Genomic DNA, 26,790 nt, shown 5'->3' with positions numbered 1-26,790 from the left:
ATACATAATCTCTCAAAGTCCACTCCATTGTTCAGTTCAGTTCCTCAGTTCTGCCTGGGGGCTTGAGGTGGGCTTCACTCTTTCAATATTTCTCATGACTCTATTATAAAGTCCTATTTGAAAAAATAAAAATAGAGTGTAAGGGAATCAAGGAAGATAAGCTTTTCAAACTAAGGGAAGGGCAAAGATATGAAGAGACAAAATATTCTCCAAACAGAGAATAAACCAGAGAAGGTAGAGTGTAGGGTAAGTACTTGAAAAAGAATGAAAATAAATGAGGCCAGAAAATAAACGAGGTGCATGGTTCATATTTTAAAAGTCATGACTTCTGCCTGGGCATCATCACAGTGCAGAAATAAAGTGAAGAGAAAGAAGCCAACAAGCATAAGATATAAAATTAATTTTTTAATGGCAAAGGATATAGAGACATATGGAAATATGAAAAATCAGGAGTTGATGCTCCCAGTGCCCCAGGTCCTCAGGGGAGACATAGTTACTAGTGATGGTGATTGGTGAGAGGCCTTTGTTTCCTTTGGGGGGCAGGGGAGTGCTTCATGTCTTCCTCAACCTGACCCATCACATTCCTAAAAATGGAGGTGGGTGATAGAAGTCCAATTTACTAGGCTATCATCTATTAGAAGGTCCAGTCTTCAAACCTATGAGAGAACTAGTCCCCAAAACTGCTGTACTTAAATGTTTAAACTCTTTAGCCTGTGAGTTTCTGTTGCTTATAGGATAATTCAGAGAACAGGCCAGAGCACAAGCATGAATAAACAACAATGTGGAATATTGATAGGAAACGTGGGCAATCAGATGAAGAAGGCAAAGGAGATGCCACCCAAATAGCCCCAGCATGATGTGAGGCTAAACTGTGACAGTGCCAATGGGACAGATAGACCACTTCCCCCTGGGATTCAACCTGCCTCCTGTTAAGACATTAATGGCAGGAGTGGATCCTCATGGACAGGGTGTGGCCTTAAACTCATCACACCCAGTACCATGGCAGAAGGGTTTCAAGAGGAAGAAGAAGCATTCCCAAAAGGGTGACGCTCAAGATAATAGAATAATGATACAGAGAAAAGGTATTCTATATAGAAGCAAGAGCTTTCAACATCTTTGATTTCCCACCCTTTGGAATATAATAAGAAAGATTAAATCCACAACTCACTAGGCCAAAGCTTTATTTGAACATGCCACCTAGGCATAAGGGCCAGTGTCAGGCTTGTATGTAGGTGTGTTTGCATTTGTATGTAAGTGTACATGCAAGGAAGTGTTGACACACATCCACTTTCAATCACACAGCCCTTTTCACTTGAGCTGCTTTTCATTAGAACCCAAGGGAAGAATTTCCCTTTGTGCCACGGGGATCCAGCCACAATACCACCCAATGAAAACAATCTACAAGATTTCAGTTACTTCTTCACAAAAAGTGTCTCTTTATTATAAAAGACGGCCAAATGTTCCATTCAGCAGAATAATTCTCCTTAGAGTTGGGCCAGTGTAACAAGTCTCTTGAGGTCAGGATTTAGACAGAGACACATCAATTTCTTACAATCTTTGGCTTTCTGTCATGAGACTCTTTACTTCCAACTCCCTACATGCATCCTTCCTTACGGTATCCATTGCTAGAAAGCTAACCAATAAATACAAACAACATTTAAGTGAGCATTTAATTTGACTTTCCAAATTTATCTGTTTCTCATTTATTTTATATTTGAATGAAAAGCAGCACTAAAAAATGAGAAAGTGAATGTATTTTTGTTATAATATCTATTCACATTGCATCTCATTAAATTTTATATTTTAGTCTTAAAATATTGATTATATTTTAAAATTAAGACTTCTATTACATCTATTTCATGGTTTGTTTGTTTTTCATGGTTTCTTTTTTTCTTTTTTTTTCTTTTTTTATTGATTTCAGACATAAGGTTCAGGAAAGCTAAATACCATGATGGAATGATGAAATGGAAGTTAGAGGTATAAGAAGAAATGTGAATATAATTGGAACCCTAAGTGATCCATACATTTTGGATATCCCAGTCATGGGGCAAGTAATTGGAATACCCAAGGCAAAACCAGAAGTCACTTTTGTGGTTGTTATGTAGTGGCTTTCCTTTGCATTTGACTACCTCCTTTTGTATCATGCCCAATGATAGTGTTTTGCATACCCGAAGCCCAATAATCTCAATGTCTTCTTGCCTGTTTTGTTTAATGTGTTATGGAGTTTGTAATCAGACTTGTAACGAATCCAGCTCTACCCTTTGTCATCCCTCTGGGAAGGGAACACTGAGACGAGACTGCTTTGTTGATCTGTGCACTCCCAGTTCCGGGAATAGGGGTACAGCTAATGTCCGCTGTGTTGGAAATGTTAAATGCACAACCATTCAGACCTTGAGGAAAAGGCCTTTCAGCTCTTTCACAGTTAAGGAAAATAAGGATCAGAGAAAGAGTAGAAGCTCTAGAGTTGTTGTTTTTTAAAGGCTTAATTTTTACCTCTTATAAACTGAGTTACCTTGGGCAATTAATTGTTTTACTACTTCTGGGAATGTCAATTTCATCTGAAATTTAGGGGTAGTAGTCCCTGTCCTTTCACTGTAGTTATAAGAATTGCATTAGTAATTTTTAATTCATAGAAGTTAAGTAGCTCATATATATATTATCCGTTTTCTACCTGTCAGGTAAAGCCAATGTTCCTATAAATGCTAGAACTCATAACTTTATCTTACTGTGTGACCCATTCACAAAAGCACATTATGATCAGGGATCCTACAGGTGGACGGACCCAGGGGTTAAGAAGAGTTTCTGTGAGAAGGAGGTGTTTCTTTCCATGGAGCCCTCACAAGTTTCAGGCCACTCGATGGGATCAGGCCTGCAGAGAAAATGCGAGAGTAATTGAGACGTGGTCATTTTGTCTCATTTCCTTCACTGAGCTGATATTTTTTCCAAGCCACATTCTTTCATAAGTGGAATTCCCCATACCAGTCAGGCATATAGGTCAGTTTTTTTTCTAGAATATTTCATGCTTTATTAGTACATGCAACTTTAGCAGCATCTTGATTATTAAAAGCTTAAATCAGAAAATGCTTTTCTTGTAGCTCAGACCATTTTAATGAAATGACCTTAGATTTTTATTTATTTATTTATTTACTTAAAAATATATATATATATATATTATTTATTTCAGAGGAAAAAAGAGGGAGAGGGAAAAAGAAACATCAATGATGAGAGAGAATCATTGATCGACTGCCTCCTGCACGCTCCCCACTGGGATCGAGCCCACAACCCAGGCACATGCCCTGACTGGGAATCTAACCGTGACCTCCTGGCTGGTAGGTCGATATTCAACCACTGAGCCACGCTGGCTAGGCTGACCTCAGATTTTTAGGACTTATATTAAAGCATACACAGAAAACAGAGTAGAGAGTATTACATAACACCACAATATATTATAAACTCCAATCAAACCATTTGATCCAGGCAGCTTAAACTTTGTGTGCAGTTTATAAAGTAAGAGTATCCTGTCCTATTTCCTCATGTGTCAAATGTGAATACTACCTACCTCATAAGATGTCAGGACGTTTGTAAGAATTACATGATATGTAATTGCTGAGTAAACATTAATTGCTATTTCTGTTACTGATACTGTCCTTGTTTTACCTTCCACATCTCAAATATCCTATAGTTATTAAACAAATATCTTTTCCTCTTAGAATTCAGAGCTGTACATCCTTCTTCGCATTCCTTTAGAATTATTAAAGCTGGAGACCACTGGACCTAGCATCTCAGACTTCTTGAAGTTCCCATTTGGAAGGCTGCCCATATTTAAACACATGCACTTATCTGAGAGAGGGGGAAGGGGTAGTCATCTGATCTTAGTTTGTATCTTCAGGATTTGAAGAAGCCGCTCTCGGATCTGCTTAGTGCGGACAGCATAGACAATGGGATTGAGGATTGGAGGAATGAGGAGGTAGAAGTTGGCCAACAGAGTGTGGATTGGAGGAGGCACCTGGTGACCAAATCGATGAATGAGGGAGGAAACGGCAATGGGAACATAAAAGATCAGAATTGCACAGATGTGAGAACCACATGTCCCCAGGGTTTTAAGCCTGGCCTCAGGGGTGGCCAGCCCCATCACAGCTCTGAAAATCATCACATAGGAGGCAGCAATGGCCACTGAGTCCAGGATCAGCACCAGAAAGCCAATGCTCAGCCCATAGACATTATTGATCCTGCTGTCACCACACGCCAAGGTGACCACAGCCATGTGCTCACAGTAGGAGTGCATGATGATGCGGGCTTTGTAAAGGGGCAGCTGTAAGCGGATCATCATAGGCAGAGGTCCAATGTAGAGAATACCCCGGAGGAGGGCAGCCAGTCCCAAACGTCCCACCATAGTATGAGTGAGCACTGTGGTATGACGCAGTGGGTCACAGATGGCTACATAGCGGTCAAAAGCCATAGCAAGAAAAATGCCTGACTCGACTGTGGCAAAGCAGTGAATGAGAAACATTTGGGTCAAGCAGGCATCCAGGCCAATGTCACCAGCACCAAACCAGAAGATTCCCAGCAGTTTGGGCATGGTGGAAGTGGAGAGAACCAGGTCAATGACAGCCAGCATGCACAGGAAGAAGTACATGGGCTGGTGCAGGCTGCGCTCTACTCTTACCACAGCCAGAATGGTGATATTCCCCACCACAGCCACCAGGTACATGGAGCCAAAGGGGATGGAGAGCCAGATGTGCAGGGCCTCCAGCCCTGGGATGCCAGTGAGCTGGAAGGAGCTGGGTACCGAGCAGACATTATGAAAAGTGAGCATAGCTATTCATAAATGAACCTTCTCACTTAGGCCCCAAAATGCAGTAGAACTTTTTTTTCTAGAAATAAAAGACAAGAGAATTTTATTCTTAAGTCCTATAATAAAGAATAGGATCATTGATAAGATGCTATAAACTTCTTTCTCAGAGGAAATTATAAAATGTCACAGTATAGGTGTCATATTATTGTTATTATAGTACTCACAAATTTACCAAGCACAGGCCAAAATACATATTTGATGAAATGTCTGAGCATCTTTTTGTAATATGGTTCTCAAAGAGTAATCTTCTTACATCAATGAATGAAATGACCTATCCAGTCATTTAACTCTTCAGAACTGTGTAGTATCTCTCAGGATCATATTTGGTTTCAAAGTGAGGACTCCTTGAAAGAAGAGACGCATTGATGTTGAGAAATACAAATAGCAGTTAATTTTATTCAGCACTTATTATGTCATGTCATTCTTACAATGTATTTTTTTCAGGGTCTAAGAGGTACCAGAATGTGTTCCTATGTACTATATTACAGGAATGTCAAGGAAGGGAAGAAGCTTTGTCTTCTGCATTTTGAACCTAGTTGGGTTGAACGGATCAGAGTAGTCAGTAGTCTGGGCTTTAGAATTTTCCAGATATGGTGTCAGATCCTGGTAATAGGAGTTTAGACAAGTTACTTTATCTCATTAGATAAATACAACTGACTTCATTCCACAACAGACTTAAACCATTGTGACCTAGAGAAGTCATTAAATGCATTCTCATTTAATCTGACACAATAACACCAAGCATTGTATCTTTTCAGAATAATGTGCAAAATCCAAAATACATTCAATCAACTCCAAAGAACTCTGGAATGTCTATCTCTGAAGGGAGCCATGATTCTGGGAGGATGGTAACCTATGTAAGTCTGTTGTGGTGACTTTATCCCACAGAATTCCTCTCCATAAGCTGTGTTTTCTCCATCTCAAGGTTCTCGTAGATCACTACAAATGGAAATAGAGACAGTGTTGGCAGTAGCAGTAAAGTGGAATACTACTCAGCCATAAGAAAAGATGAAATACTGCCATTTGTGAATATCATGCTAAGCGAAATAACTCAGACAGAAAAAAGTTAAGAACAATAAAAGGGGACTTGTCGCCCTAGCCGGTTTGGCTCATTGGATAGAGCGTCGGCCTGCGGATTCAAGGGTCCCAGGTTCGATTCCGGTCAAGGGCATGTACCTTGGTTGTGGGCACATACCCAGTAAGGGGCATGCAGGAGGCAGCTGATCGATGTTTCTCTCTCATCGATGTTTCTAACTTTCTCTCCCTCTCCCTTCCTCTCTGTAGAAAATCAATAAAATATATTTTTAAAAAAGGGGGGGACTTGTCTATTTTACCCTTACCAGTTATTAACTGACTTTTATAACTTTATGTTATACTAAGCAAAGGTGTAATCATTTGGAGAATGTTGTTTTACTCCAGGAAAACAAGAGTCCTTGAAATGGAAAAATAGGCAGGGCTTGCCAAGTGACTATGCCTTCTGTTCCCATGCTTGTAGAAATTACTCTCCTGTTAGTGAGGAAACTGTGTTAGCAGTTTGTCTTCCCTTCTGATGCCATTTGTGTCCCATCACTACTGAGTCACACCCTGGGGCAGTTATTCCCTTCTAGATTTGGACCTAAAAGTCATGTCATCTCACAGCCCAAATTAAATATGAGGCTAAATATATGCATAATGAATTATGGGCATATGAGTTCTCTTGAAAGCAATCAGGCCTCATCTCACAACTAGAGAGATGTCCTTCAGCTGCTAGATGGGGGTAGGCAGAGCATTGGTGACCACCCATTCTTCCCTATGATCCCAACACGCCTTATCTTATGTTTCCCTAGTCAGAACAGCCCTCACACCTTAAACACAAAAGAAGGAGGCTACTGTACCTCCTTTTCAAGGTTACTATGAGGGTGTAAGGAATCACGGAAGGACAACCTCCCACCTGAATTCTACCCAGATACATTTGCCAGCATCAACCACAGCTTTTACCATTCCCCATCCTGCCTCCTACCCTCCAACAAGGCTGAATTTTGTCCATTTCCTAACGGCATCATGGTCTTCTGCCTCTGAGAATTACCTATGTCCTTTCCTGATGTTGAAATATTCTCATCTTCTCCACCTGGCTAATCCTTACATATGCACCTTGCCACAACTTAGATGTCACCTTTAAATAGCCTGCTCCAACACTTACTCTCTGCTTGGTACCTGTCTTTGTACTGCACACATAATGCTCTGAATTGCCTGATTATATGCATGTTTCCCCAAACAGAATGTGTTCCATAAGAACAGAAAGCATGCCTTATCTTTTTCTTTAGTGTAATCCCTGTGCTAACACAGTGTCTACCCATGTTGAATGAGAATAAAATATTGTACCTACTTAAAGCACCCAGAGATGTTTTTGGAGGGACTTGAATTGGTGTTAGTGGATTAGAGGCCTTTTCAGCCTCCTTGTGTTTGGCTCTGTGAACTCCACCCCTTTTAAGTCCCACTCTGAGAGAATTCCTTCCTTCTGAATCTTATCTTGGAGACTTATACAGGAGCACAACCTAAGTGTCCCAATCTGTTCATCCTTATAGACTGGGAACTCTTCCTGATGACCCCTGTTTCTTTCCTAAATTCCCCTTTATAAGATGCTCTTACCTGGGCTGGGTAGTGTCAGAGAACAAGAGCCTGTGGTTCTGCAAATACCTCTGAGGCCTGGCACTTATAAGCATTCTATTCAGGGCTTGAGAGAATTCCACCTGGACTCACAACCTTCTCACTTCCCTCAGTGGAGAAGGAAATAGCAGGCTTTGTCCCAGAAGGATGGACACAGAACCTAGATTTAGGCACAGCTATCCCTGCTATGTCAGAGTTGGTCCAGAGAAGTCTAAGGAGACAGACCTAATTGAGTCTGATCTCTTGGGTCCAACTCCTGCTCTTGCTCGTTCCTGGCCTCCCTGGAGTCTGAAGCTATTCCAAGGACACTAAGTAGAAATCATAAAGGCCTTTCTAGAGCAGGGATGCAGAATATCCTTGAGACTATATCTCAGCCTGGAAGTAAATCTCTAACGAAGTTTGATATCCTTACAGCATTTGAAGGTGAAGGTAGAGTCTTGAACTAACTTTAAGACAAATCAATGGCTATTCCCTAAAAACTAGATACAGCAGACTTTTCCCTAGTTTGGTTTACATTGTGTGAGAAGGACCTCGTGGTCTTGTGGGTTGAGCAGCACATCTCCCTTACATCTTAACCTAACCTTCCCAATCTAACGTTCCATTCGACAGAAAGAAGAGAAGCCAAATGGAGAGAGCAGTTTCTCTTGTATCCTAATAGGATCCTCATGGGTTGTTGAGGCATCACGCTTTAGGACGCATGTCAAGACATGGCCTTTGAAGCACCAAAGGTTTAAGTTTGCAAGACAAAACAGCTACACGCATATGCACTATGTAACTTTGAACTCCATTTCTTCAAGGGTAAAGTGGGAATAATACCTGTCTCTGGGTAGTTCTTATAATTGAGTTTTATTCATTGAGATACTGTATGGAAAGGGGCTAGAAAGAAGACAAACATATTAGGTGCTTAATAAACAGCATCCTTGTTGTCAACATGACTGCTGTTGTTTTTGTGTCTTTGAGAGAGATTAGCTCTCATAAGCCTAGAAGAGACATCCTAATTGTCTTTTTCAGATAAGGAGCCCATATGGTCAGGGCAGGGGCTAATGCAATAGAATCAGTACAGAAAGGATCTCATTTTCACCTCCTACACCCCTTTCAGAGGATCTTACTCAGGAAAAGCTAGGAATTTCTAGAAGCTTTCTACCTGCTTCCCAACCTTAAATTTTACATTCTATGTAAAACTGCTTACAGTTGCTGCAATATACATGGTTGTTTATTCTTTTCATGCCTGTGCACATGTTATACCCTCAGTCAAGTAACGTAGGAATGCCATTCCATACAGATTCATATCTAGCTTTTGAAACATGGTTCAGTAATCACCTCCACCAACTGAACTCTGCCTTTAAATTGAAAGTGTAATAAGTAAGCTAGGATTTTTAGTACCTGGATGTCTTGTGTAATATTAAAAATGTTAAGTATTCAATAAATCAAATCAATTAGACTTGAATTATATTGTTAAAGGTTCATGTAGTAAGGCTTCTTCCTTTAATAATTTGACTTTATGTGCCAACTCTCAAGACAACCATGAAATAAGCCAGTCAGAGAAAGACAAATACCATATGATTTCACTTATATGTGAAAACTAATGAACAAAATAAACAAAATAGAAATGGACTCATAGATACAAAGGAAAAAAACTGTATGGTTCCCAGAAGGTATGGGGCTTGGGGTACTGGGTGAAAAAAGGTGAAGGGATTAAGCAGTACAATTTGGTAGTTGCAGAAGAGCCACAGAGATGTGGTCTGTAGTGTAGGGAATATAGTCAATAATGTCAAGATAACTGGGTCTGAGTGATCCACTTCTAGGAATATATATTAAGAAACCCGAAACACCAATCAGAAATAATATATGCACCCCTATGTTCAGCACAATTTACTATAGCTAAAATCTGGAAACAGCCCAAGTGCCCTTCAGTAGATGAGTGGATAAAAAAGCTCTGGTACATTTATACCATGGAATACTATGCAGCAGTAAAAAAGAAGAATCTCTTACCCTTTGAGACGCTAAGTGAAATAAGTCTGTCAGAGAAAGACAAATATCACATGATATCACTTATATGTGGAATCTAAGTAACAAAATAAACTGATGGACAGAGTGAATCCAGAGACTTGGAAGCATGGAACAGTGTGTGAAATCTAGGAGAGAAGGCAGGGCAGGGTGGGTGGGTGGGTGGAAGGTAATCAACCAAAGACCTTGTATGCATATATGCATAACCCATGGGCACAGACAATAGGGTGCTGAAGGCCTGGGGCGGGGGGTGGACGCAGGCTGGAGGGGGTCATTGCTGGGGGGAAGGAGACATATGCAATACTTTCAACAATAAAGAATTATTTTGGAGGAGGAGGAGGAAGAGGAGGAGGGGAAGAGAAGCTGAAAAAAAAATAACTGGGTCTGGCCCAGGTGGGTGCTTGGGTCAGCAGGGGGACCACTCTTTAGCCTGCATGGTTTTCCAACCCCTTTATTGTATATCTGTAACTGGTGTGGAATGGTATTGAATGTAAATTGTGGTTGAAAAATAAACAAATCAACACCCCAGAAAAAAAAGGATAACCTTTTAAAACTGATAGAGAGTTATGCATATGAAATATTCAGAACATTAAATTAATTTTCCCCATAGAATAATATCTTAAATCTATATTAAATAAATCAAGTGCATATTCAGCCTTGAAAGATGAACCAGAAATATGGTCCGTGTTCATTCTAACACTGTCCAGGAGAGGGCGTCCTAGCCCAAAGGTGAGACATCAATGGCAGGAAAACCTCAAGCTTCGTGTCATTAAAATATCTTAATCCTTCATTTGAATGTGCCGGGTCTACTTATTTTTCTTAATCTTTATTGTTAACAGTGTTACATATGTCCCCCTTTTTCCCCACCCCAGGCCTTCATCACCCTATTGTCTGTGTCCGTGGGTTAGGCATATATGTACACAAGTTCATTGGTTGATTTCTTCCCACCCACCCACCTGTCCCTACAACTCAGCTTTATGTCTTCATTCAATCAACGCTGTCTTACAGTTTGGCATCCCACGTAGGTCAATCAAGGTGAAAACAACTTGCTGCTCAGGCCCGCATAATGATTCCAGGGGCCTTATTGTGGTCATCATTAGACACTGCATACTAACTAGTATGTGTACCAAATCAGCACATTGTATACCTTAAACTTACATAATGTTATATGCCAATTGTATCTCAATAAACCTGGAGTGGAGGGTAGCTTTAAAATCAGACTTAACTCCTCTATCCTACATCGAAATCTCTATATCCTTCCAATTTTGCCTAAGACTTTATTCCTTTAACTTGAGTCTGCACCAAAGAAAGAGCAATAATCTCCTAGAATTTTAAGGTGTGTTGAAACGTATTTCCCAGAAATGGTCAGAAAACCGAATCTGGAGCTGGATGGAAAGAGCAACCACAAAAAGCATTTTGTTAACAGCTAGAGAACAATCCATTTTGCTCTCTAAACGTGGCACCTGAGGAACAGAGATGAGAATGATAGGAAAGATAGACAAGGGCCATTATAAGGCTGGTGAGGAAGCTGAAATAAGATTTCAAGTCCTGGCAACAAGGATACAGAAGAGAGAAAGCACTGTATGAATAATTAGGAAATCTGCTTGAGGGTTCTCATAAATCAAGATGGAGTATTACAAATTACTAACAGTGGTTATAAAAGTACCTCCTTGATTGTATGTCAGAACTTTTTTATAGAAAACATTAAATCTTTGCCATATTTTCAGAAATGATTCTACTTTAAAAATATTAAGTATATGTTAGAAAAAAAATGAGAAGAGAAACTGTTCAAAATAAATGCATGGATAAAAATTATTCAAATATTGACCTGTTCATGCTCTGTAGAAATGAAAACAATTTTCTGTTTTGCTCATCTATGTAGTGAATATTTTAAAATTACTACAGGGCAAGTTAGCAAATGAACTCACTGAATGCTGGGTTAAACACAGCTGGGCAAATACTTTTGGAAAGCAATTTGACAGTAGAATTCATGAGGCCTGCACAATGGTTGATAATTTTCCCTGGGATTCTAACCTAAGGTTGAGCAGAAAAAGGCTATTGACCAATATGTCTGTGCCACTTGCTATAGTGGGACAACTGAAACTATACTCACACTAATTCTGGGAAGTGTAAGTTAAAGTAACCACAGATATGGACACACGAACTATTGTAACTTGTGATTATAAATATTTTTAAGTAAACACGAATTAAAACTAGAAGCAAAATGAAAAATTACAATGCTGATGAAGTTTGTATTTAAGTAAATTTCTTCTTTAGTTATGTAGCCTAGAGTTGATATTAACAGTTTTTAAATAGTAAAAACAATGATTGACAAAAAAATTTAAGTTTTCATATTGGTTATACTAGTATCTGATGCCCCTCCCCAACCCCCTTCCCCTTCTCTATGAACTTTTCCAACTTCAAGACTTCCCTCTTTTTCTTTTTTTACTAATAAAATATTGTTTTATTGTTTGAAGTATTACAAATAGTAGTACATATGTCTCCTTTTTTTTCCCCCATTGACCTCCCCACCGGCCTCCCCTACCCCCCAGTACATGCCTTTACCTGCCGCCCCCCCCCCCACACCCCAGTGTGTTGTATCCATTGGTTATGCTTATATGCATGCATACAAGTCCTTCGGTTGATCTCTTACAGCCCCCCTCCCCAACCTCCCCTGCCTTCCCGCTGTAGTTTGACAGTCTGTTCAATGCTTCTTTGCCTCTGTATCTTTTTTTCCCCATTTCTTTCCTTTAAAAAATCTTGCCTCTGCAGACTAGAAATAAACATATAATAACAAAAAATGTTTGAGTCCCAATTTCAATGTCCAACAGTTCTGAGTCCCCATTTCAATGTCAAACAGTTCCTTAAGTGTACATGTCAGCAGTGATATCTGGATGGTGGGCACATGGTGGCAATGCAGGTTCGACCCTCTCTGGTTTGGTCCTAGGCAAGCTGCTGTGACGCACAGCTGCTGACTACTAGCGTGGCAAGGCATCGTCAGCGTCTTCCATCTCTAGACTGTTTCTCCTCTTGTCTTTGTGGTTGGAGCAGACCTGTCAATTCATCTCTGTTGCAGGAATCCACATGGTCTTGGAGTTGTTTTCTGAAAATATACAAACATATTCTCAACCAAAAGTTAATAAAGGAATCTTTTCTATATAATTGATTTGGGATCCTTTTTATTTTTGCCCAAAGGACTTCCCTCTTGAAGTCTTTAAAAACCTCAAGCCTAGGGAGAGAAGAGTGACCTGGGGCCAGCCAAAAACCCCATCAGGAGAATAGAAATGTAAGTTTATAATCTAGTCCTAGAAGGTGGAATGGGATAAGGAGTGAAAATTGCTCCCAAGGAGAATAACTGAAGATCCAGAGGGAAGGGCACAGGTTTCTCTATGCAACCCTTGAGAAATAACTGTCTATTTTCAGCATCTGGATAAAGAGGGAGGGACACGAGAGAAAATAGTAAAGAGATCAGAGCCATGCCCTCCCCCTTGCCTGTGAACTAAATTCGTCCAAGCATCCTGACAAGGTGACCACTGTAAGAAACAAAGCCTAAAGCTCTGTGGATGGCACCCCAATGGGTAAGTATATCCCAGAGATGGAACCAAAGTCATTGGAAACACTCCAAATTTCAGAAACTACATTTGTCTTTTGGTCCATCCAGGGCTTAACTTCTTCACAGTTCTAGTCAAAAGTTGAGGAAATAAGTTGGTCAAATTTTGGCCTGGATTATGAATCAAGGAAGAGGAAAAACCCCAAGGTTTTCTCAATGCTTTGTTGCCTAGTGCTCTCCATAACACAAGAGGGAAGACTGGACAATCACAGCCCGATGTGACCTCTTGCCTTCTGCTCAAGTCAGGCAAGATCTCCTGAGCTGATCCTTACACGATAAACAGGTCTCTTCAATTGATTATATCCGTGTCTAAAGGTCTATTCATAGAGCTGGGAAAAAAGGATAGCACTGTGTCTGTTTTCTGTGGAAGAGGGCAAAGCACCGAGGGGAGGGATCAGTTAGGAAGGGAGTGCACTTAACATCTGACCACACACACACACACACACACACACACACACACACACACAGTTCATTTAATACATGAAGCATCTTTATCACTCCCTTCATTTCAGACAGGGAAATAGAATAGAAAGTCAAGGTAGAGAGGTTACATTCCCTAAGTCATGCAGCCAGGAACAGTGAAGTTAGTATGTGAACCTAAGTGGCTATTACTTCTAATCTATGTTTATTTCACCATAACAAAACATCTCTCAGGAACCTCAGAGCCACCATCAGAATGCTTCTACCAGGACTTGAAAGAACGTTACTAGTGTCCAGGAACGTTACTAGTGCCCTTATGTGGGCTGACACAGAAAACATTTCTCTGAAATATTCTAGGTGAAGTAGCACAACTTAGGTGCCACAATCTAGATCAAACCACCACTCAAGGTGCCAATTATAAACTTGGTGGATTTTATTTTTATACATATGTTCACATTCTCTTTGTCCCAGCCTAAGACAGTTTCACTGATTAAACTGGGTCTGGCACAAATCTAAGTTATAAGTCTGGGTTTAACTCAATCCTATGAACATTGATTTTTTTTGTAATGAGTAGCCACTACGTTGACCTACCCTAACATTGAGTAACTAGGCCCCTTTCTGCTTTAGGATGGTGGTTCATCACAATATTTTCAGAGACCACTTCATATATTCTCCCTGTTATGAGATAAAATTGTTTATTAGCTATACTGTTCCCCTTAAATCTCTGTTCCATCTATACAATTCCTGGACTTTTAAGGCATCCTTAAACATGTTCCACGAAACAGAGAAACACAGGAAACTATTCCAACTTGCAGAATGTACATTTCTGGTCTACTCCCTTCGTGAACAGTAGAATCCAGGGAAAGGAAGCTGTTACTATGTGCCAAGAGTCTCATGCCCATGTTGTTTGTTCTTTATACTTATTCTTTACAGTTGGTATTCTCCTCATTTTTCGTAATAAAATGACTTGGACTTAAGAGGCTAGACACTTCCCAAACACTGAGTAAGATGAAGCTCTGGAGTGGGAACACTTGTTTAGAAGATGGTAAAGCTGGTGCCCCGAGCTGGTGCTGCCTCCAAGACCTCTTTCCCTTTCCCATCTTATCCTGTAGATTCACAGAAACTTCTATTTGATCCCGAGGAAATGATTTCATACATGTATTCCCTCATTAGCATATTAAGTACCCAATTCACAGAATTGTAAAGTCGGAGTTAATATAAGAGAACACTTATGAACCATTTTAAAATTTATAAAACTTTCTTTTTTTTTTAGCACCCGAAGCCTGAACCAGAAGTAAGAAAACATGTAAAAAACTTAAAATTGTGTTGGTGCATGAATTAAGAATTCATGAAGTTACATGGGGGGCATTTCTTATGCTTATTTGGTATGAAAATGTAATTGCTATTTATGTTTTAGACAAGAATATTTGAAATGTGCATGGCTTATTTGAGACAAATGGGGAGAATGCATTGACTATTGGCCATTTACACTGGTATAGGCTAGAGATACAAAGAAGGCTTTGTAGAGGAGAGGTGATCTGCGATGAGCCTTGAAGAATGGAGGAAATTTGCCTGGATAAAAGTCAAGAAGGTGGCGAAACCTGTCAGCAAAAACATGGCTATTTGAAGGCACCATGGTGAGTGTGATCATGGGGAGTCTGAGACTTGACTCTGCTGAGCATCTGGTGGAAAACATGAGGATGTCAAGCCCAAGGCAGAGTAGGATGCAAATTAGACCCTCAGATTCTGCACCCCAAGGATGTGAAGCAATAGGAGCCATTGCTAGATGCTTAGCAAGAGGTACCTGAAGGGCAGAAGAGCAAGGAGTTGGACAGGTGGTGGACAGTGCTTTCATGCTGACCTCTTTGTCCCTTCAAAGAATAGCAAACAGTCAACAGGACCCTTTTCATTGATCACACACTTCTTGATCTCTGTCAGTCTATTCTTTTTTATCACTATCATCAGATAATGGGACAAAAACGTCCAGTGAGATTTACTCATAAAAAGATACACCTCTTCTTTTATCTACCTCAAATTATATACAATGCCCAGATTTTCAGAAAGTTTAATAGGGTCTGTCCTTACACTAAACCTTTCTTAAGGAACTTTATCTGTTCATCATTTTTTTAACCACGAAATCTGGGCAACCTTAAATGAGAGAGCTTTTTCTTTGAGATATTAGGTTTCATGTCAAGTATCTTCGAAGAAGTAAATTCGAATTGAAAATATGGCCAAATCAGTGTTAAACTAGAGAAAAGGGAATTGCACTTGACTAATATAAGGGCAAATTTACTAAGGAAAAAATTTTTATTGAGTTCTAATCATTTTTAAGATTATTTTTAAAGCTCTTGACCATTTTTTAAAAAAAACAATATACATACAAAAGGAAAAGTCAAAGAAGGGTGTATTTTTACATTAAAATGTGTTTTTAAATGCCACACATATATTTTTAAATAATTATATCAGAATATGCCTCCTGCCATGCCCTCCCTTACTGAAATATGTAAACATCTTACCATGTAAATATATAGCTCTAAAAAGGTTACAGACATAATTCTAGTTCATTGAATATATGTACTAGAATTTAAACAGTGCTTTATTTTTGAACATATATTTCTTCCAACTTTTTATTATTATAAAATCAATAATTACAAGTAGCCAGTCATTGTTTGTTATTGATGTTACCATGTTACTATATATACAGTGATAAGAGAAGTATATGCAGGCACTGGGCTAAACACATTACATAGACTTACATTTAACCATGGCTCATAGAACTTTTCTGTATTTTCCATTTTCTTAAAAAAAATGTTTCCAAAAGCAAAATTGATCGAAGGGGATGAACATTTTGGGAACGTCTACAGTGGAGCAGGGTAATTTAGCAGTAGAAATCATGAGCATGCCTGTTTCTACATTTACCAGTGGGTGTTTTTATGCATAGTCTCTTTTATAAATATGTAATAGGCCGATTTTCAAAAACACACTTACAATTCTGCTTTATTATAGGTTCCATCAGTTCCCCAGGATGGAAAAAAAAGAACTAGTAGTCTACAGTTTCCAGAGGCAATATTTTTCATAGAAGTAAAAATCTAAAAACAAGAGCTCCTGTCCTCTGGGTACTTCACTCCCTCAAATATGTTTGTGTCTAACAATGCCTGCTTGGTGCCTACTTCTTTCTGGCTCACTGGCATCCCTGGGCTGGAGTCTCTGCACATCTGGCTCTCCATCCCCTTCAGCTCCATGTACTTGGTGGCTGTGGTGGGGAATGTCATCATCCTGGCTGTGGTAAAGATGGAACGCAGCCTGCATCAGCCCATGTACTTCTTCCTGTGCATGTTGGCTGTCATTGATTTGGTCCTGTCAACTTCTACCATGCCCAAACTGCTAGCCATCTTCTGGTTTGGTTCCCACCACATTGACTTAGATGCTTGCTTGGCCCAAATGTTCTTCATCCACTGCTTTGCCACAGTTGAGTCAGGCATCTTCCTTGCAATGGCTTTTGATCGCTATGTGGCCATCTGTGACCCACTACGGCATATTTCGGTGCTCACCCACACAGTGGTGAGTCGTTTGGGTCTGGCTGCTCTCCTCCGTGGAGTACTCTACATTGGACCCCTGCCCCTGATGATTCGCCTGAGACTATCCCTTTACCGGACCCAAATCATTGCCCACTCCTACTGTGAGCACATGGCCGTGGTCACTGTTGCATGTGGTGACACAACAGTCAACGACTTTTATGGAATGGGAATCGGGTTCCTAGTATTGATCCTGGATTCATTAGCCATCACTGCCTCCTATGTGATGATTTTCAGAGCTGTAATGGGACTGGCCACCCCTGAGGCTAAGCTTAAAACCCTAGGGACATGCAGTTCTCACCTTTGTGCCATCCTTGTCTTCTACATCCCCATTGCTGTTTCCTCTCTCACTCACCGCTTTGGACATCATGTGCCTCCCCATATCCATATCCTTTTGGCCAACTTTTACCTCCTAATCCCACCTGTCCTCAACCCAGTTGTCTATGCTGTCCGTACCAGACAGATTCGAGAGAGACTTCTCTACATTCTCAAAGCAGAGGCTCATCCCAAGTGACTATTCTGCACCTATAAGGCATGTAGATATTTGGTGATGGAAGGAAAAGGCTCTGACTGAGGCAGCCAATGCAATAAGACCCAGGCAACTGGGTCTTACTGGAGTTGTGGAAATAAGGGTCTATAATGAATGCTGGAATATATTCTGTTTGACCATGAATATTCTGAAAATGGAGAGGGTAATATCCGAAACATATGACAATGGAGAGAAATCAAGAAATAAGTTTTTATTCTGCAATATCCCTTTTCCTATTTGACTTCATCAAATTATGCACAACCACAGGACTAGGATCATTTTTATTTGTTATGTTTTTTGGTTAAAGGATTTCTAGTTTCTCTTTGGAGAATGTTTTGAACAATTTCTAGAAGGTAAAATTATCCAACACCTTCTTTTTAAATATGTTTTTATTGATTTTTAGAGAAAGGGGGAGAGAGAGGGATAGAGAGATAGAAACATTGATGAGAGAGAAACATCATTGACTGGTTGCCTCCTGTACAACCCCTGCTCAGGATCTAGCCAGCAACTTGAGCATGTGCCCTGACCAGGGATCAAACAGGTGACCTCTTGGTTCAAGGGTCAATTAACACACAACTACTGGGCAACACTGGCCAGGCTACCCTAATACCTTCTTGAAGACCATTTACAAATTCTGTCAGCAAAGGCCTGGAAAAATTCCAACTGTGTTGGCAAGCTCTTCCAATAATTTTGGCTTGCCCCAGAAAAGACCTTTTGTTGAGAATGGAGGCAATATGAATATTAGAAATCTTAACCTAATAGGACCTTACTACCCATAGGAGTTAAAGTCCTCAAGCCAGATCATTTCCCCCATTTAATAGATAGATAGAAATGTAATATCCCACATCTTCTCCTAATAATAGTTAATTGGAAGTAGATAGGATGAGATAGGATAGTAGACAGAAGGACAATTTGGGATTTTGTTTTGGAGCCCCTGAAATGGCATACATTAAGGACAGCAGCTATATTGAAATAATAAAAGGACATAATGAGAAGGTCACAGTGGGATTGACTTGAAAGAGGTTAGGTAGAAAATGGAGTAAAGGTGATGAGAATAAATAGAGACACAGTGATAGATACAAACCTTGACATAACTTCAGATCTTTGGTGAATTCTTGCTTCATACTTTTTTATTTTTATATGATTTTAACCCTTTTCTTTTTCTTGATCATAGAAATTTCATAATAAAATTACTATTCCAGGCTAGAAACCTATAGAAATGATGGTAATGCATGAAAAATAAAATGAAGCAATCACTATTAATTGTAGTTATTCAGAATTACATGTCTATTTTAGTTCTAAAATGTTTTAGGCTTTAAAATGTGCATCTCACCTCCTTGTTTTGCATACCATTACAAATAAAAAGGAAAAATTAGGAACTTAAGATATCACAAACTCTTTTCTAAAGTTTAGCTAATTTCAAATTTCTATTTCCTTATAATCCTATTCCTAAACCTAAGGCTGGTTGGCTCATATATATTTTTCTCCATTGTTTTGGGGGGAGGGTTGCTCCTTCCCAATCCCCTTATCAAGGGCCCTGGAGTCCAGTGCCAAAACCAAGTCCACTTACTGGGAAAAGGTTGTGTTCTATGAACATAATTTTAGTGCCAAATGTTTTTAGTAGGAATTAATAAAGAGATATTATAAAAACCTCAGAGATAGAAGCTTATTTTACAGAATTATCTCCTGACCATGACCCTAGGCTTTGGAGGGGGAAAAAATGTATCACTGGCACTGATGCTGAGGGAAATGACAAGAAAATTTTGTCATGGAATGGCTCTTTGGCATAATGCCTAAAGTCTATTTTTACTGTGTAAGCAGAGAGTATATATGGAGATCCAGGGCTTTTAATCTGGACTTAGTATTTTTTTAAAATTTCTTTATTGATTAAGGTATCACATATTTGTCCTCATTCCCCCATTCCCATCCCAAACCTCTCCCCACGCATGTCCCCCACCTCCCTGTTGTCCGTGACCACTGGTTAGGCTTATATGCATGCATACAAGTCCTTTGGTTGATCTCTCCCCTTTACCCCCACCCTCCCCTACCTTCCCTCTGAGGTTTGACAGTCTGATCGATGCTTCCCTGTCTACAGGTCTGTTTTTGTTCATCAGTTTATGATGTTCATTATTTCCCCTAGATGAGTGAGATCATGTGATACTAGAAATTCACTTATAAGAACCGAAAATGAGACAAGCAATATTGGTTATGCTGAGAGGTAAATGAATCAGTCTGTAGTGAGTTTCTTTCTGGGCCAACAGTTCTTTTGAGTCCCAATTTCAATGTCAAACAGTTCCTTATGTGTACATGTCAGCAATGATATTTCAGTTCTGGATGGTGGACAAATGGTGGTAATGCAGGTCCGACCCTCTCTGGTTTGGTCCTGGGCAACCTGCCGCGACGCACAGCTGCTGACTGCTAGTCTGGCAAGGTGTCGTCAGTGTCTTCCATCTCTGGACTGTTTCTCTTCTGTCTTCATGGCTGGAGCAGTCCTGTCAATTCCTCTCTGTTGCAGGAATCCACGTGGTCTTGGAGTTGTTTTCTGAAAATATACAAACATATTCTCGACCAAAAGTTAATAAAGGAATCTTTTCTATAAAGTTGACTTGGGATCCTTTTTCATTTTTTGCCCAAACGATTTTCCTTTGGCTTGTTTTGACACCATGTGTGTTTTTCATGGGTGTCTTGCTGTTAGCATTACAAATGAAAGTTAATTTTCTAAAGTAAAAATTTTCTAGATGTAATTTACTTACCGGATATTTTTCCTTACATGATATTCTTCTACTATCCCCCCTTTTTTGATTTAAATATTAGGAGGCTTTTGGAAATTTTATAATGTAGTCTTGATAGCTTTTAAATTTTAATTTTTTGCACTAAAATATGACTGCTTTAGGTTCATTACATGTTATGCAATTTTACCATGAGATGAACTACTAATAAAAATTTTAGTTAACACTTTAGGAACAGTTTTTTGTCCAGTACCATTAATTTTTCTAGAATATTTGCTTATTTCACTTAGCCTATTTAAATTAGTCTGAGAACTTGACTACTATTTTACTGTCAAATTTAATACTCTAACAATAATCTTATTTTACCCTGTAAATATTAGTGGAAAGGATTATTACCTTCTTGAGTAGGCCCTGAGCATTCCTGGTGCTAGGTTGGATTTAGATATCAAAAACCCACTTCCCCACACCATGGATACAAGACAACTCAAACAAGTCTTGTTGCAGTGAAAAGGCAGCTGCTGTTGGCCAAGTCTCTGTCTGTTACCTGGGTCTTGATTTGAGCTGGGCATGGGAAGCGAAGCAGCCATGGGGGCAGGAGACCTCCCTCAGAAGGGTTGAGGGTTCAGGCCCCTGCAAAGTTGGGGGGGTGAGGATCTGTTCCCCACCTCTGTTGACCCCCAAGTTCTCTCCTGATGGCCCCTCTGCGACTGTGCCTGTCTTAGATTGTTCCTTCCCTGAGGAATCTTACCCGTCTCTGGCTAACCAGCCATCCTCCGGGGCCAAGTAGGGTGATGTGAGGTTCAGTTCTGTCTCCTTGGTACCCTATGCCCCCATGGCCTCCATGCCCAGCACCTCCTTGGGATCCCCTCGCCTGCTGGCGGGGCCCCAGCACTAATCACATATCTTGGGGAACCCAGGTTTCTTCTCCAGGGAGGGCCCAGCTCACCCCACTGGGCGAGAGACAGATCCATGGTACCAGCCACCATGAGGCTTCAACCTCAGCATGAACATAAAGCACAGGCAACAGCTGTGGGCAATTGGATTATGAGAAGAGGGTCCCTCTTGGCCAAAGGGGCAAGAGAGGCCAATATAGAATGCTCAGGTGCCTTCCCAGGGGGCCCTCTACACAGTGGAAGGAATTAAATTCTTTCATGTCCTTTTTAAATTGCTGCCAGACATTCAAAGAATTAGTTTTTAAGTTTGTTTGGGATAATTGTACATTATGCTGTTGTAATTCTAAAATATCAAGAGATGTGTTACCTTTGTCTCCAGGCACCAAAAAGATGATTTTTTATTGATTCCCAAGGGTGCGAGGTACTATTATAGGTAATGGGGGTAATACAAATCTGGGAAAAATTATAATGACATTGTAGAATAATATCATGTAAGGATATTCTTTGCTCTAGGCCATGGCAATTCCATTTCAAACTGGTTGTCAATTTCTTTTTGTATAGACAAGGTCTTAGTTACATTTTCTGCACCTTTCCCCTGGACTTAGTATTAATCCTTCTAAATGTGATTAACTTTCTGGCCAAATCCTCTCAGAAACCTCACAGTAAATTGTTTCTCTTTAGAAATCTCTTGGGTCTACCATAGATCAAGACCAAATACCAATCATCTCTAGCTTCTTTATATGGATGGCATTGAATGATTGGGGATAAAGAGGAGAAAATAGGATCTGTCTGTATGGTCCTGGATACAGGGATAAGTACCCGTGACAACATTCATGCCTTTCAGACTCAGGGTGTGAACTTGGTTATAGAAGAGCATTTAATTCCATTGTCAACTATACTCATTGCTGGGCTCTTTCACGAAGGGGTTATCTCAGGACAAGATGGGAGGGAATACATATTGGTGAATGCAGTATAAGGACCCGACAGAAGTCCAATAATTGAATCTCTCTCTTATTCAAAACCAACATCTTACTTCTCCTTCACACAAATATCTCTGTTCCCTTTTTATCACCCGCCCCAGGGTGGGAGTAAAGGACACTCTCATCAGTCCCTTTTGAGTCTGCAAGACTTCATGGAAAAGTGAAATTGGGGAACAGTTGAGAGAGGAGGCATTTTTATGGTTATTTGTAAAGGGTCATATGGCACAGGTGGTTAAGGACTTGGGCTCTGGAATTACAATAAATGGCAGAGATGGATTTGAACCAATAACTGTCAGACTTCGAATGTGTTGCACAATCTAAGCCTCAGTTTCCTCTCCTTCAAAATGATACTAACTCCTTATGGGTTTGTTATAATATGTATATATAAAAAGCCAGCGACCCATCACTATGACGTCCACTGTGGCCAGCAAACCTGCTAGATCAGAGGGTGGGGGAGTGGCCAACCTCCCACAGCTCCTCCCCCCAGCTGGCCCTGCCCCTGATCATCCCCCCACCCCAATATGGGGTGGGGCTAGCCGGCCAACCTTCTGCAGCCCCTCCCCCCACCCAGCCCCACCACAGATTGGCTCCCTCCACCCCAATCAGGGGCAGGACCTGCCAGCCAACCACCCATGGCCCCTCCCCCAGGCCACTGGCCCCAATTGTCATCCCCTACCCCATTCGGGAGTGGGACCGGCTGGCCCACTACCCAAAGCCCCTCCCCATGGCTAGCCCCACTCCCCAACCCCAATTGGGGGCAGGGCCCGCCAGTCAATCACCCTCGGCCCCTCCCCCCAGCTGGCCCAGCCCTGATCAGGCCTCCGATCAGGGCAGGCCAGCCGGCCAACCTCTCGCCATCTCCTCCTCCCAACAGGCCCAGCCCCCATCTGCCCCCATTGGGGCCGGGCTGGCTGGACCCCACCCATGCATGAATTCATGCACTGGGCCTCTAGTGATGTAATAAAACAATGAATATAACATGCCAGTGTCTGGCATAAAGAAAAAACAACTTTCCTCTTAAAAATAACAGTATTTTATTGTGCAATAAAAGGCCCAGGGGAGAATGATAAGGCAGAAGAGAAGCTGGAACTAGTTCCTGGAAAAACCAAATAATGTCTGCAATTGTGCCTCAGTCAGGAATGTATCAGCCTCCACTCTGGAAATCTCTGTTCTTGGCTTCTCTGTAGAAAGCCATATCAACAGAGCCAGCTTTCTTCTGTTCTCCTTGGCTGCCCAGCACCCACTCATGTACACCTCTGGCTTTCCAATTAGTGATACTCACATAACTAGTCTTGTGACAGTAAAAGGCTAAAGACCTCTAAACAGTTCCTTGTATAGCAAATAGAAAATTTATAGTACAGATTTAGTTGTGAAAATATGTCATTGATTCAGGGTTATGTTTTTGTTCGCACAATAGGATTTAGAGTAAAAATAAAATCAAAGTGTTATAGAAGATAGCACTTCTGACCAAATCCAGTCCACTTTAATTATTTCTTAGTCCATTTCAATATATAATTTAGTCTGATACAGGTTCAAAAACTCCCGCGGGAGTTTTTCTATCACCTTCTTCCTTATGTTAGATTTAAAACTGCAGTAGGGGATGAATGGGTTTTTATAAGATTGCCATCATGGCAGTCACATGGGAAAGGACTGTCTCCTGCTTCCTTGTATCTTATCTGGGCTCTGACCCCAGACACATCTTGTGCTGTAATTTGGTACTTCTTCACATTGTTACCTGTGGGAAATGACCTCCTTCTACTAGATTCTCAGGTACTGTTGACTGAACGAGATTGCTGTCACATCCCCACAAGTCCGTGGCAGTGTCCACTCTGAATCTTTCTAATGCTCATACCTTCATTCTAGCGATAGGACCCTGTGCTAACTGACCAGAATGACCACTCTTACTCTGTAATGTTCAATTGTGAGAGTTTTTATAAGGAGACAAAAGCAGACAGATAAGTGAAATTCTTTTTTAGGATATGCTAGAAGAAGAAATAGTGGATTTTCATTTTTTTCTTTTTTTATTTAAGTACTTGGAGTCTTGAACTGTCATGCAAGAGCTGACATTGGAGTGCAAGAAAGAACTCACCATTCCAGAAAACAACTCCAAAATCCCAGTAGTTTACAGAAAAAAAAACAAAACACAACAAAACCTTCTTTACTCATGTTACATGAACACTGTGGGCCAGCTGTGGCTGTATTCCAGGCAGTGAGTTAGACTCATAAGTGCTCTGTGTATCTTCTCTTCATCATGGGTCTAGGTTGGAGGAAAAAACTGTTGGGAAACATACTGATTTTTGTAGCAGAGGTGAAAAGCAAGAGACACTGAGCCAAGCTACAGAAACACATTTTAAAGTTTCTGATTATTATGACACATTTCAAGGCCACTCAAATTCCATTGGCCAAAGAAAGCCATAGGAAGAATTAACATTCCTTGAATAAGGAAATTCCCCTTCAGGGAGAAAGGAACAGGATAGTAAATATCTGTGAACAAGAATAACCTATCACAACTACATATTGTAACTATTTTCTTCTTGAGCTTCAGTAGTCTCATCTTTAAGAGGGGAATATATTGCCACAGTCTATTCAGCTCTTCTATGCATTCATATAATAAATATTAGTAAGGATTTTGGAGACAAAAGACATATGCATGTGAAAAGTAAGTTACCATAATATAAATTTTTATAAAGTGATATCCCAAGACTCCTTTGTTAATTGTGCAATAAGGAATTGACCATTACTATGGGTCAGAAAGAAACTGACTTAATGGAAGGAATAAGTCTCCTTAGAAAAGGAGCTGTCCAATTGTAAAGCCACTACAACAGTAGTAGGCTAAAGATTGTCAGAGGCTGAAAACCCCTTATCAAAAGAGATAAGGAATTATTTTCAGTACTATATGTGGTTTTAGCCTTTTGGTAACAAAATTTGGGTTCAATTCCTCACTCATAGTCTGGATGAAGAGTTCACCCAGTCTCAGCCAATATTCCTACTATCTTTCACTGATATGACAATAGCACTTTGGAAGGCTCTTTGTTTTCTTTAACCATGTGATGAGTCTATGAAAATAGGAAGGTCAAACCTCTGCTATCAGACTATAGGACACACCTGTTTTGTTCTTATTGGTAGATCTGTGAGATTGGCACTTTATTTTCCTTGTCATTATTGAGAATTAACAAACATGGAGACTCTGCAATTTTCCTACTTGAAATCTTTCCTCTGTGCTTTAATCCACCACCCACTCAGATTGGTGAGTAAGGAAAAAAGTATGCATCTACATAGCCTTTCTCCGGAATAGACTGAGCACATGATCACGAATCTGTTTGGTCTTGACCCCATAGATGATGGGGTTGACCATGGGTGGGAAAAGAAGATAGAAGATAGCAAGGAGTATGTGTACATGAGGGGCAGCTCGGCGAGCCACACGGTGCATGACTGAGGAGATGACAACAGGTGTGTAGGTAGACAAGATGGCACCTATGTGAGACACGCATGTCCCAAAGGCCTTGTAGCGGGCTTCCTGAGAGGCAAGCTGTAGAACTGCCCGAAGGATGAAGATATAAGACAAAATAACAAAGAGCAGATCCAACACCACTATAAACATGGCCACTGCAATGCCATAGATATTGTTGAAGCGAGTGTCCCCACAGGCCAGCCTTACCACAGCCATGTGCTCACAGTAACAATGGGCGATCATGGGTCCTCGGCAGTAGTGGAAGCGTCTGAGCAGAAAGGGGAGTGGAGTCATTAGTGTCACAGCCCGAGTCATAGCAGCTATACCAATCTTGGTGATAAGGGGCCTGGTCAGCACCGTGGTGTAGTGCAGTGGCTTGCAAATGGCCACATAGCGGTCAAAGGCCATGGCCAGCAGCACTGCTGACTCCATGATGGAAAAGGAGTGGAGAAAGAACATCTGGACCAGGCAGGCATAGAAGTTGATCTCTCGATCTTTAAACCAAAAAATAGCCAGCATTTTAGGAAGTGTTGTAGAAGAAAGGACCAGATCAATGGTTGCCAACATGGCCAGAAAGAGGTACATAGGCTCATGGAGAGCTGCATCAGCCTGGATAATGAAGAGGAGGGTGCTGTTGCCTAGCAGGGCCAGAATATAGGCAAAGCAGAAAGGAATAGAGATCCATACATGCAGGTGCTCCAAACCTGGAATTCCTACCAACAGGAAGACAGCTGGATGCGTTGAGGTAGTATTGGAGGCTGACATGACTTCTGGAAATTCCCCTTGTCAGTTTTTATGGGCCCCTTCACCTTCTATATATACCTTCTTGGGAGGATTAGCTCTTGTTTTCATTGCTAGATCTTAAACATAATCAGTTATTAGGCCTCATAGAAATGGAAAAGCATAATCCATGTTTTATTACCTCAAGGAACTTTAAATTTCATTGAGTAGATAGAATGTTAAAGATGATTAGAACTGATATCACAAAACAGCTTTCATAAAGTAATGGAGAGAAGGTAGTGTTTTCTGTGTTTGGGGTGATGTCAGGAATACCCTGTTAAAAGAAGTAGAAATATGTTTAAACAAATGCATTTC

General features: G+C 40.6%; 2 protein-coding genes across 2 annotated transcripts; one reads left to right on the top strand and one right to left on the bottom strand.

Moving 5' to 3' along the window:
- Window positions 1-1,946: 1,946 nt before the first annotated feature.
- On the bottom strand, window positions 1,947-26,460 carry LOC308233647 (uncharacterized protein; the record flags this gene model as incomplete). Its single annotated transcript, XM_080640626.1, has 3 exons — window positions 1,947-4,818; window positions 16,709-16,818; window positions 25,520-26,460. The coding sequence occupies 3 exons, from the start codon at window positions 26,458-26,460 to the stop codon at window positions 3,863-3,865; spliced, it is 2,007 nt and encodes a 668-aa protein (XP_080496752.1). The 3' UTR covers window positions 1,947-3,862.
- Window positions 16,674-17,627, top strand: LOC308233350 (olfactory receptor 52M1-like; the record flags this gene model as incomplete). The annotated part of the gene is made up of 1 exon (XM_080640275.1): window positions 16,674-17,627. One exon carries the CDS (start codon window positions 16,674-16,676, stop codon window positions 17,625-17,627), a length of 954 nt encoding a protein of 317 aa, XP_080496401.1.
- Window positions 26,461-26,790: the final 330 nt, after the last annotated feature.

Source organism: Plecotus auritus, assembly GCF_963455305.1.
Source record: "Plecotus auritus genome assembly, chromosome: 9".
In the NCBI taxonomy this organism is placed as follows: domain Eukaryota; kingdom Metazoa; phylum Chordata; class Mammalia; order Chiroptera; family Vespertilionidae; genus Plecotus; species Plecotus auritus.
Note: the sequence above shows the minus strand (reverse complement) of the source record. Positions and strands in the feature narration are given on the sequence as shown.